The sequence below is a fragment of the Centruroides vittatus genome, unplaced genomic scaffold, assembly GCF_030686945.1.
Source record: "Centruroides vittatus isolate TY-2023 unplaced genomic scaffold, ASM3068694v2 contig_19, whole genome shotgun sequence".
Taxonomy (NCBI): Eukaryota; Metazoa; Arthropoda; class Arachnida; order Scorpiones; family Buthidae; genus Centruroides; species Centruroides vittatus.
Window position 1 is genome coordinate 1,225,744 of NW_027121169.1, and position 11,867 is coordinate 1,237,610.

The following is an 11,867-nucleotide window of genomic DNA, read 5'->3' on the forward strand; positions in this document are numbered from 1 at the left end:
GTAGTTCACAGGCATTTCTTAAAAATCATCATATCGGATACGTGTTTAGAACAACATAGTAAAATTAATCATCCTGAATTATCGGTTTTGTGTACATATTTCGAATCTAAACCCTTTTCAGTACTTGACAATTCCTTAAAAAATTGGTCAGTAAAGTCAGAAAGAAATTTTATTTTTAGTTTAAAATTAAAACTAACATATAAATAAAAACCTTGTAATATTAAGAAAATTATGAACTGTTAGAGTCACCAATACAGAAAATGGAGCACTGTGATAAGAAGAGAAACTCATTTTCAATAACTAAGCTATACAAATACCTTTTGAAAATTTTAGCAATGATATTACAGAAGAATTAAGTATGTTGGTACCCTTGAATGACAAATGTATAATAGAAACAAAGCATTTTCAATTATCCTATTGGATTTCTTATCCATTGATATAACTATCAAAGACAAGAAGGAAAAGATTGACATTGTACACCACGTTGTACCACAATACCACTATACCTTCATTGTCAATCTAAGTGTAGTACATCGTAAGCAACAACACACAACTTCTCCCAAGTTAACATTTCCTTTAAAAATATTGTTTTTCATTTGTTTAATCAACTTTTTTTTCTTTTAGTTAAACACAGCGCCATATCTTCACTAGTAGCGATTTTAGAAATTAAATTTACCTCGAAATTTTTTCTATCTGCCTGGAAACACTGCAAAATTTTATCTTCATACAACGTTAAGTATGTTTTTCATAATACAAAATATAGAAATTTTCAGTGAAACACAAGAATCTGTATTAAAAAATCAATTATAATAGTTTTATTTATCTAAAAAAACTCCTTACATATTTTACAAAATTCCAATAAAAATAATTTAGAAAAGTGACCTATCAAATGCCCATTCTGAAAATATCATAACGAGACCGAATTTTCTTAAAATGCATTCGAAACTATACAAAATTCATACAGAAACTTCTACAACGTCAACACACATCATTACACTGGACGCCATTTTGAGTACATATGCAACGTTTACAAACACTCCCGAGTTCGAATACTTCTTCATTGATTTTATAGTATTTTCCATATATGTTACAACCTATATCAAAAAATAAATATAATTATTAATTTTATATTAAATTTATATTAATTCTTTATAAAATACTCACCGGAAACACGTAATAAAGCCCAGAGATCTGACTTATTATCTTCAGATGATGTCTGTAACTCGTACTCTTCCGTGGTTTCCCAAGAATCTGTTGTCTCCACCTCTGGTATTCCTTCTGTACTTTGTGTTTCAGGGATTACAGTCGAACTATATGTTTCTGTAGTCGATTCTATAGGATCAGTGGCATCTGTGACCATCACCGTTGTTGCTGCTGTTGTAGTTGTCGTATACGCTTCCGTTGTATCAAACCCCTTATTTACCGGTGCTGTAATTATTTCTAGAGGAATTTCTGCTGGTTTTTTGGTAGTGAAAATTAAACTTTCACCTAAAGAGAACAGAAAATATAGTTGTTTTTTTCTCTCTGTTCTTGGCAGTGGCAGATCTATATAAGGACTAATAAGGGTTGAGCCAAGGGTCCGAACTTTTAGGGAGCTTCAAGCACAAAGCAAAGTATGTAATTGCTAAAAAAGCGACAGAGCATAGAACAAAAACATCTATTTAACCACTGGCTGTTTTTGGTAGAGTTTCTCACATATAGTTGCTGAACAAAAAATTTTAAAAATAATGCCATTACTTGCTTAAAAATCAGAAATTTAGGTAAGTAGTCCCATGTTATTTAAGTTAACAAGAAATTTGTAATTCTGTATATTTCATCCGCTTATTATTCATAAAGCATTGACTGTACTGTATTTTTTATGTTTAATATATCTTTCATTTCTACCTATTCAATATGTATTTAAATATATATTTTAATTAATTAATTAATTAATATTTGAATTGTTAGTTTATTAATTAATAGTTTGAATTGTTAATCGCTAGATGGCGCTTCATACATGAAACTATTCATAAGATCTAAAGCGCCATCTAGTAATGAAATAAATATATAATGCAAAATTTATTTGATCGTTATATAAACGTATAAATGGGTTATGGCCAGAAAGTCGACATAGTAAAAGCACCTAATATACCACTCTAGAGGGTCTGGATTGACTTGGCAATGTTGAGTTGTCTTCCCACCATCCGGCTGCCCCACTGTTGGCCTTGTTAAACCGATAAAAGAAAATGTCTATAAAAGAATCAAAATAAATACATACCACAGATATATCTAGGACAGCAAAATTCAGAACTATGCTGCTCTCTACAATCCTCTGTTGGTGGTTGAGGACATTTCTGTCTCTGACAGAGTTCCTCGCCATAAAAGCATCTACAGAGTAGACACGGATCATTTTTGGCTATCATTTCTCCATTTATATATACTTTATTATTAACGAAGCAATGTCCTGAAATTGAAAAGTTCTAATACTCATTATATGCGAAACCACTAAGTATTGTAGTGCTTTAGAAGAGTTACCTGTAATCAAATCTATTGTCGCAGATGGTTTAATTACTTGAGTCCTATTTCTGTTTCGATGGGCATAAGGATGACTGGTAATGGCATCCTGGGCTAAGAATGGTATCACTTCCATCTGCCCGTGTCTTCTGCTGTTGTCTTTCTGTCGTGGCCTTTTCTTGTCGTCTAACTTTGCAGAAACATCTGAATCGTCCCCAGCTGCTGCTGGTGTCACATCTGGCTCTCTATACCATATATTTTTCGGGTTTTCTGAAGTAGTAAACGTCGTTATGGTCACTTCAGTAGTTGAATCATTCATAAATTTTTCTTCTTCCTTGAATGCTCTCCCCTCACCTATATCCGTAGTGTTTATCTCTGTCACTGCAATTTCAGTGCCAAGTACAATGTCCATAGTTGTTGAATTGTCAATTACTGAATATTCTGAAGTTGGATCTAAATCTATTGAAGTTACATCATACGAATAAACGGCGGAATTTGTATTTAGCTCTTCATCACTTGGCTCAGTTGAATTTTCTTCATTTTCAGTCGTATTTCTTGTAATATCTAAATTTGATCCTCGAACAGTGTCATCTGAAGAAAATTCGGATCTCTCACGACCTGTAGCTCGTCTGGGTAGCATGCCAAAGCTATGTTTATTATGATGAATGGGACGTTCGTTAAAACCCTTATAGATAATCGGACGCTGTAAAAAGGAATGGAATGGACCTTTACTTGAAGATTTCATGTTATGGTTAAGAAGAGCTGCTTCCGATATTCTGCGCCGTAGATTCTCTGCAAATTCTGGAAAGTATATAATTCTATCATTTTCTCGTATGGAAGGTAAAGGAATGTCTACGTCATTTCTTTTTTCGGGTTTCTCAAAATTAGAAAGAGTTGCATCTTCTGTTGGTGGTTCTGTACGTTTTTCATTATAAACATGTTGGGACGTGGAAGCTTTTAATGTATCCACTTCAGGAGTGGTTGTATATAACGCGATAGTTGTTTCTTCTTCCTCGAATTCTGCATTTGTTGTAAAATCACTCGGAGGAGCTTGAGTGAAGTCTGTTCGAATTACATAACACTACTTTAGTCATATCATTTTTAAAAATTAAAATAATACTCTGAGATAAACTTACTGCACTTATATTGAAGTGGACAACAATGGCCTTCTGGAATAATTGGTTCACATCCTTCCATCGCTGGAGAACACTTTACTGAAGTGCATAACACTTTACCTTCCATAGAACAATAACAAGTTTGGCAATGCGTAGTGCTTGGAAGTGGATCTCCAACTTGGTAAGTAATTCCATCGAGTTGACAGACTAAAACACAAAACAAAGAAATCACTCTTTAAAATAATTTCATAAAAGTTTAAGGATGCGGATATTTTTTCTTGTATTTAAATAATTAATGAAACTTTGTTACTTACCTCTTTGAGTAGTGGTTGATGGAGTACTTGTACTTGATGTTTCTGTGGTAGGTGCAGTGGTAGTAGTGATAGGTGCAGTGGTGGTAGTGGTAGTAGTGATAGGTGCAGTGGTGGTAGTGGTAGTTGTAGTAGTAGTAGTTGTAGTTGTTGTTGATGTAGTAGTAGTTGATGGTGTAAAGCGAACTATTTTATTCTTTTCGCCTATTACAAGAAATAAATTATATTATGATCGTTGGTACGTTTAATTTATCCTTTGAAAAATGACTCACTTACTACACATGTATCTTGTTGGACAGCAAGTGTACTGACTGAAATATCGTGGACTACATCCCTCGATCGATAGGTGACATTTCGGACGTATACACATCTGTTTACCTCGAATACAATAGCAATATTCGCAAAAAGAGGAAGACATCATGGCAGATCCTTCCGCATAAATACTTCCATTTACAAAACAACCTTGAAAATATAATTTTAAAAAATCAGAATTTTACCCCCAAAAAATTGGCATTTATACATTTATTTATTTTTGGTATTTAAATTTTTTTTAAAAATTCAGTTTTTTTCCAGTATAAAAGTGTATTTAAATGTTTTTATAAGCAATCGCTCAACCATCAAAGTATGTAGTTAAGATATCTGAATAAGTTGAAAGCAGTAGTTTGTCTGGAAGAGAAGCCAACCATGTATATCCTACGGTATGAAATCTGTGCGAAGACACGTGTTGGTTCTGCACCTTTACCTAATTGACTGGAACATCATTATAGGTGAATGTCGAGGTGAACGCCCAGAGAATGCCCACTTTCATCACATTCCAAACGTGTTAGACACTCACTTACCTCCCGATATAGAGTTGATATGGTTCAGATCTGATATGGGAGTATCAGTTGAAGTCACTAGCATTAAACTATCCGAGGTCAACTTTTTTGATAATTTCTCTCTAGTCGGGGTCACGGTCGTTCTATATGTAGTAGTTGGAACGGTGTATGAGGTTACGGTTTCAATTTCTTCCGCTTTCTTGTATATGGGAACGGGATCGTTGACTGTTCTACCAGAAAAATGAGATTTGATGACCAGAGATACGTTCTTCTTCCCTACGCGGATGCCATCTGCAAGAATATCGAATTTTCAAACTTTAATGTGTTAACGGCTATTAATTTTTTCTGGAATTATTCTACTGATTTATGATGCAGACAACACTTAAAGTAATGTTACCTACTGCATATCATAGTTGCACAACAGTCCGTTGGCTCTTTGTTAGCAAAACAATCCGGCGAGGGAGGTACCAGGGTAGGACATACACGCAAGAAGCATATCAACACACCACGTGTGCATGTGCAATTTAAACACGGTTCTGACGTCTGAACAAGTTCGCCGTGTTGGTACTGGCCGTCTTGATACCTGCAACCTAAAGCACACTTTTAAATTTAAATTTTATTTGTTAAAAAATTGGTTAAAACTCAATTATAACCCCACTATAACATTTATCATGTTTATTACAAGAATAAATTCGTAACTTTTACAAGAAAGATATTTTCTTGTTAGAAAGAAAGCGAGGGGCCATTTTGGGGTAGGAAAACTTAACTTAGCTGTAACTACACACGTTCTTTCCTACATATACCAAAAGGTAACATGATACGTTCTTTTTTTCAAAACGGGACATTTATTTTGGACAGTTTTGAGAAGGAAAACAGCTCTAAAAAGTTCTGAAAATCACTAGAAAATGCCATTCCTCGGTATTAAAGCATAAAGCAGTTCAACTTTCACCTTAAAATATAAGGAAAATTTAGTTTATTCTATGAATTTATGATATTTAATACCTTATTTTGAAGTGTAAAAATAAAAATTTATTCGATTTATCAATATTAAGCCGTCAAAAGAGCAAAAACAACTAATGGCATCTTGTTAAATAATAAGGCTTCTTCTAATTAAATTATTTAAATTATAATTAAATTTTCGTTATATTTATATAGATAAATAACTTATTTACTTCTTGGAGAGTGCTGATAAAAAGGAGAAAAAATTCTTAATAGATTTGTCAAAGGTTAAAGGTCGAAGGAAAATATTAGGCCTATCCTTTATTTTCTCTGATTTTATCTCTAAAAAAAAACCAAAATTGAAGTTGAAATTTTGACACAAAGTACCGAATTAAGTCTACAATTAATTGGAGGCAGTAAAATCTGTGCGTGCAAAAAAGAAAATAAATTTTTTTTGTCCCCTTTTCCCCCTCAAGACACGCGATCGTTAATCAGTTTGTGATACATATCAACACCACTTTCGACCATATCGTAATTGTAATCATGTTTTCCTCACCCTTCAACAAAGTACTGAAGAGGAATGATGTCAATAGTAAAACCTCATGTTGATTAGTGTCATAGATAGACCCTTAAAAGTCAGTCATAGCCTTGCCTTCTAGCGTATTTAGCAGTTGAAACTGCAAGAAGCGAGCAAAAATTTACAGCAAGTTACGTGTAAATGCAGGTATATAATGATCAACAAACCTGTTTTTACAAATAAATACACATTCATACAATGAATATAAACCTGTAATTAACGTATTAACGTATCTACAAGATGAATAACACAACTTTAAACATAGGAGTATCAGCACAGTTGAAGCATGTATATAGTTAATATTAGTCTTAATAAATATGCAAAATCACACATATATAGTGAGTATAAGTAAGATATAAACGTAACTTCAACCCTACATTAAAGATTTTCCTTAATTTTCCGATTGAATGGAACTGAAAATTGATCCTTTATAACTTACCTTCTATATAGAGTATAGGCAAACGTGATGTAAATGACATATCAAATATACCTATACTCTTATACTTATAATTAGAGAATTTAAAACACCCTTCTTGACTTTTATTGTGAAATTTTTCAGGTTTTTCTTAGTAATTTCCATCAAAAAAAAAATTCAATTTTGCTTTCGTAATATCCGAAAAAAAATGAGTAATTATATGTCTAGGTACGTATAAATGTGATATAGGTATATATTAACACTAAATTTTACTTTAAAAAAAATCAATTATTCAATTAACGTATGGCATTTTTGACGTCGTGAGGTACCTTAAAGGGAGAGAATCTGGTTTTAATAAGTAGAGTTTCGCATACCAGGACGACATTGTCCCAGTAACCTGGTCTTGTCCTTGAACTTGACTTAAAATATATATAAAGTGAAAGGGTCTACTTACCTAACTGAGCAGTTGAGACAAAGCTTTGACTGTTCTGTCCTTCAAGTAAGGGACCTGCAACAGGTTAGACAGGGTTTAAAAATGCATACACTTCATTTACATCATTTGGTACATCAGAATCGCACATTCTATTCGTGGAATTCTTGGAATTTTTTGCATATTAATATTAGAGATATTAAAAATTTTAAATTAAATATAAAAAATTTATTTTTACAGCTTTAAATTCATTTAATTAATTTTCTTCCATGAATAAATCTGGATAAGGAAAAAAAAAACAAAGGAATCGAAGCGTTAAAGTGAAGAAAAGTTGAAGAAGATAATTATATTAACACTAAAAATTATTATAAAATAAATAATTTATTTATATTATAAATATTTTTGCTTCTTTCTTCCTATTAAAATTTATTTTTATAGATTTTCCTTTATTAAGATAAGAAAAATTAACAGAATTCTTCATGTTTAACGAATAAAGAATTCATTTAAAGAGATAACATTCAACCCATTTAAGTTCATATTTAAAATCTTTTAAACAGTATAAAATCTAGATAAAATTACAGGTAAATGTCTATGTCTGTCATTAATCTTTGATTATACACAGCACCTTCAATGATTTTATGTATAAGAATTTACATGTAAATCCTTACAGGTTTATGTATAAACCTAAGTAAGGTCTTATGCATGAAGGTAAATACTTTAAAACTTTCCTGTAAATTATATATTTTCAATTAAAATTTTGTTTTAAAAATAATATTAATCATTTAAAAATTGATATCTTATTACTATATTTCCATAGATTCTCATAGATTATTACTTCAACAACCTGATATAATTCACAACAAATACCAATTTTTTAAATTATTTTCTTTACATTAATAAAATAGAAATTACTCTTAATAATTTTAATTTAAATAATTAAAAAGTATTAAATTTTTACTTTTATTTTCATGTTTAGTACTTTGTACAATCAATTATATGCCTGATTTCCATGGAAGAATATGGAACGTACGGTAAAAATTTACGTAAAATTTACGTTTTTCTATATTATATATAAAGTTAATAAGGTTTAAAACATCAAGTTAATGTAGAAACAGTGAAATTTAAATAATAAAGTAGTTAAACAGAGTTATAGAGTATGAGGTAGGTGTAGAATATCCTCGATTTCAATGGAAGAATATAGGATTTAGGATTAAAAAGCAACTTAAAATAGGTTTTAAATATTATCTATAAAGTTAAAAGTACTAGAAATAAGTTTTAAGACGTGTAAAATTAATATATTAACAGTAAAAACAAGAATTTTAAACAGCGAAGTGTATGTAATTTCCCTGTTCTCTGCTCCCCCCAAAAATACATAGTTTATATTAAAATGAATAAGAATAATAATAATAATACCAAAAGAATTAAAGTAATGAATAAAAAATAAGAAAAAAATGAGAGTCGAAGTTTTCATAAAAGAAAGAAACTTAAAAGAATGGCAAATAGTTTGGCATACCTGATGCAACTACTTTTTTAACTGTTTACTCGATCCTCCAGGTTTAAACGGGTGAATGTTCTGCTTTGGGTCGAGGGCATTCGTCTTAAAACACACTTGGTATGTTGATTTTGTCTAATTTAATTGTTTAATTTATTCAATTTTTCTATCATTTACACGCACTTGTAATACGAATCGTTTAAAAATCGAGCACAAAATTCCATACAATTTGATCGATTTCATTGTTAATTTTAACGCTCGTTAGATTTATTGACCGTTAGAAATTCAATTTTTTTTTCTTTAATTTAAATAAATTTTTTCAAAAATTCCATTATATAGTGCCCTTTACCGTGCAATGAAGTACTGGATTCGCTCATAACTTCGTTCGTTTAGCGTAATATTTCTTCAGTATTTATGGAAATTAACGGTAAAAATGATAAATTAATTTATTTTCTTTTTGTTTTGTGTAAATATAATAGTTTGGCTTCACCCATAAACTTCTTAACACCGCAGTGAAGTATAGAAAGGTTTAATGACGTATACTTAATTACAGAAAGAATTAGTTCAGAATTAATTATTATAATGGATCCAATATTACTTTACTTTAAGAAATAGGATGTGAACTCATGTTTCATAATAGACGTGGGTTCGGACCCCACTTCAGATAGTTTTGTGTGTATATTCAGTATAAATTTTAAGTAATTTCTTACAAAAAAACTCATACAATAACCTTTTTAAAGCGTTTTTAACACGCTTTAAAGAGGTTATTGTATAAGTTTAACACAAAACAGTGGTTCCAAGTAAGATATTTAAAGGCTGGAATAATAGAAAGGAAGAAAAATGAAGAAAATAATCGAAAATAAAACTAAGATCTAAGAAAAAAGCATCAATCAGAAAGACACTACAGAAGTAATAACATATCATCAAGTTATCCGTCTCGAACCCTCGACTGGAAAGTAATGGGTACATTGGAAGAGAGATTTGTCTATCGATAGGTTTGGGGTGTGGAATTATTCGTATAAAATGACAAGGACATCGGACATTCCTGTCCTCATTCTGTGGAATGCTGCCGAAGGAACAATACAAGATACTACAACAGCCAACCTTGACATTAAAGAGAGCATTTCCTCCCTTCCCCCATACAACGTCAATGTCGACCCTCACCCTAGTTTTTTCTCCAGGCCAAGATCAAATTCAGAAAGTGAAATTACTTAATTACGTGTTACGCAACGGAAGTTGTGAAGATTTATAAACCTGACTTTTCATTCCTGTAATCTCCGTATTTTAAATTTTTTTTTCTTTTTTGCTGTATTCTATTATAGATAAAAATTGAATAGGAGAGTGCTATGTTAATAAGGAGAGTTGAAATGAGAAAAAGAAATTAATGAAGAAAATGAAAAATGAGAATGAGAGAAAATATTGATAAAACAAGTTGAGGAAAATGAGAATGTAAGGAAATTAGTGATGAGAAAAAGATGGTGAGGAAAGGAAATTAGTGAAAAATATAATAATGAGTAGTTGCAAGAAATATGAGAATGTAAGGCTATAGGTGAGAACAATGAGAATGTGGCAGTTGGTGAGAAAAATGAGAATAAAAAGCGGCTGTGAGAAAACTGAAAATGTAAGGCTATAGATGAGAACAATGAAAATATAAAGCAGTTGGTGAGAAAAATAGTGATGAAAATCAGCAATGAGAAGAATGAAAATAAATATAAGGCTGTAGCTAAGCAAAAGGAGAGTGAAAAGCAGTTGTGAGAAAAATGAAAATGTAAGACAATTAGTGGGAAAAAGAAAGAAAAACATCATTCTCAAAAATGAAAGTAAAAGGCGAGAAAAGTGAAAATAACGTGAAAAATGGAAAACTTTTTATGCGTAAAATTAAAAGTAAGTGATTAGAAACAAAAAGGTTGAAAAACAACGTATCAGAAAATTAAATTCATTGATGGAAAATCTGTAATGAAAGGCAGTAGGTACGAAGAAAAAAAAATGAAAAGGAAAGTAATTAAATAAAACTATTAAAAAATTAATTTCTCATTTCTAATTGTTAAATAATTAAACGAAAATAATTTTTTTTTTCTAAGAAACGTACTTAAATTTTATTGGGTAAATTACTACTCGTATTTTCAAATATTTAAACTCTAGTGAAAAATTTTATGAATTATTATTATTATTTTTACCTTTAGAATGATTAATTGTAATGATATAAGTCTTATGTAAAATATTAAGTGGCATATTTGTATTCATAAATATCTGACATATTAATAACAAGGTTCATTAACATCGATTTCCTCATTGAAAAATTCAAAAAAACTCGCAAAAGTAGTTTGCTTACGTTAACGAAAATGTAATTAATTTATAAATATTAACACGTTGCAGTGTACGAATCAATTAAAACCTGCTATTTTTATATAATTTTAAAGTTAAGAAAAGTTAATTATTTGAAGAAGACTTAGCAAAAAACGGGGTGTAAAACGTTTTATATTTAAAATTTAAAAAAAAAGTCCTTCGTTTAATTCTTAGAAGCGAGTTTGTAAGTCTGGTTACAAAATCCGAAGCATTAAAGTAGAAACGAAGATAAATTACATACAAGAATGTGGCCCCTCGACTAATTTTAACAACGTTATCTATAAAATATGTATTTTTCCGTGTGTTCAGCACGTAAAAATTAGCATAAAGTGAAGAGAAACATGAAAAATAAAAGCGAAACTTACCTGCAAGAAGCGTGCTGCAGTGATAAAAAAGTAAAAGTAAGATGCGTATCCTTTTCTCCATTTCACTCCCGAAAGTTACTGGTTCCACGTTTTGTTTACAAGCAAAACGTTATGTTCCCGTTGAACGGCACGCTCGCAGTCACGTGACGTGAACACTTTAGTTCGATAAACGTCCGTCGCGGGGAGCTCCCACCGTTTGCAATTAGTTATGGATTAGAGGGGAGAGAGCCTAAGAAAGGACAGAATAAAAAAATAAAAAAAGCGGTTCTTTCTAAACAAAAAAAAAGGTGGGTAATTCACCTTCATCCTCCAATGATTCGAATTGTAAAAGTCCAGGAATTTACTAGAAATTTTTAATATTAAATTAGAGAAAGAACAGCAAAAATATGAATCGAAATTAGTGCAGCGTGTCCTTGATCTGCGGTGTGCAATCGACTTTTAACACTTTTATGACTTATAAGTGGTTTATTGTTTAGTTCCTGTCTGCTCAAGTTATTTGTCTCAGGTTGAACGGCATTCTTTCATCGTAGAAATGCGTATAAATATAATAAATAAATTGTTCTTGC

General features: G+C 30.9%; 1 protein-coding gene across 1 annotated transcript; it reads right to left on the reverse strand.

Moving 5' to 3' along the window:
* Positions 1–792: 792 nt before the first annotated feature.
* Positions 793–11,432, reverse strand: LOC136970102 (uncharacterized). Its single transcript, XM_067264480.1, has 11 exons — positions 11,302–11,432; positions 7,123–7,176; positions 5,139–5,327; positions 4,759–5,028; positions 4,196–4,381; positions 3,923–4,123; positions 3,630–3,815; positions 2,515–3,555; positions 2,258–2,443; positions 1,165–1,488; positions 793–1,094 (listed from the first exon to the last, which is right to left on the reverse strand). Exons 1-11 carry the CDS (start codon positions 11,360–11,362, stop codon positions 979–981), a joined length of 2,814 nt encoding a protein of 937 aa, XP_067120581.1. The 5' UTR covers positions 11,363–11,432; the 3' UTR covers positions 793–978.
* Positions 11,433–11,867: the final 435 nt, after the last annotated feature.

Bases quoted from the DNA above. Each gene is read 5' to 3' on its own strand.
- LOC136970102 (XM_067264480.1), bottom strand. From the start codon at position 11,362: ATGGAGAAAAGGATACGCATCTTACTTTTACTTTTTTATCACTGCAGC. The intron at 5,328-7,122 runs GTAAGTAGACCC...AGTGTGCTTTAG, and splicing joins TGTCTCAACTGCTCAGTTAG to GTTGCAGGTATCAAGACGGC. The intron at 1,095-1,164 runs GTGAGTATTTTA...TTTTTGATATAG, and splicing joins GGCTTTATTACGTGTTTCCG to GTTGTAACATATATGGAAAA.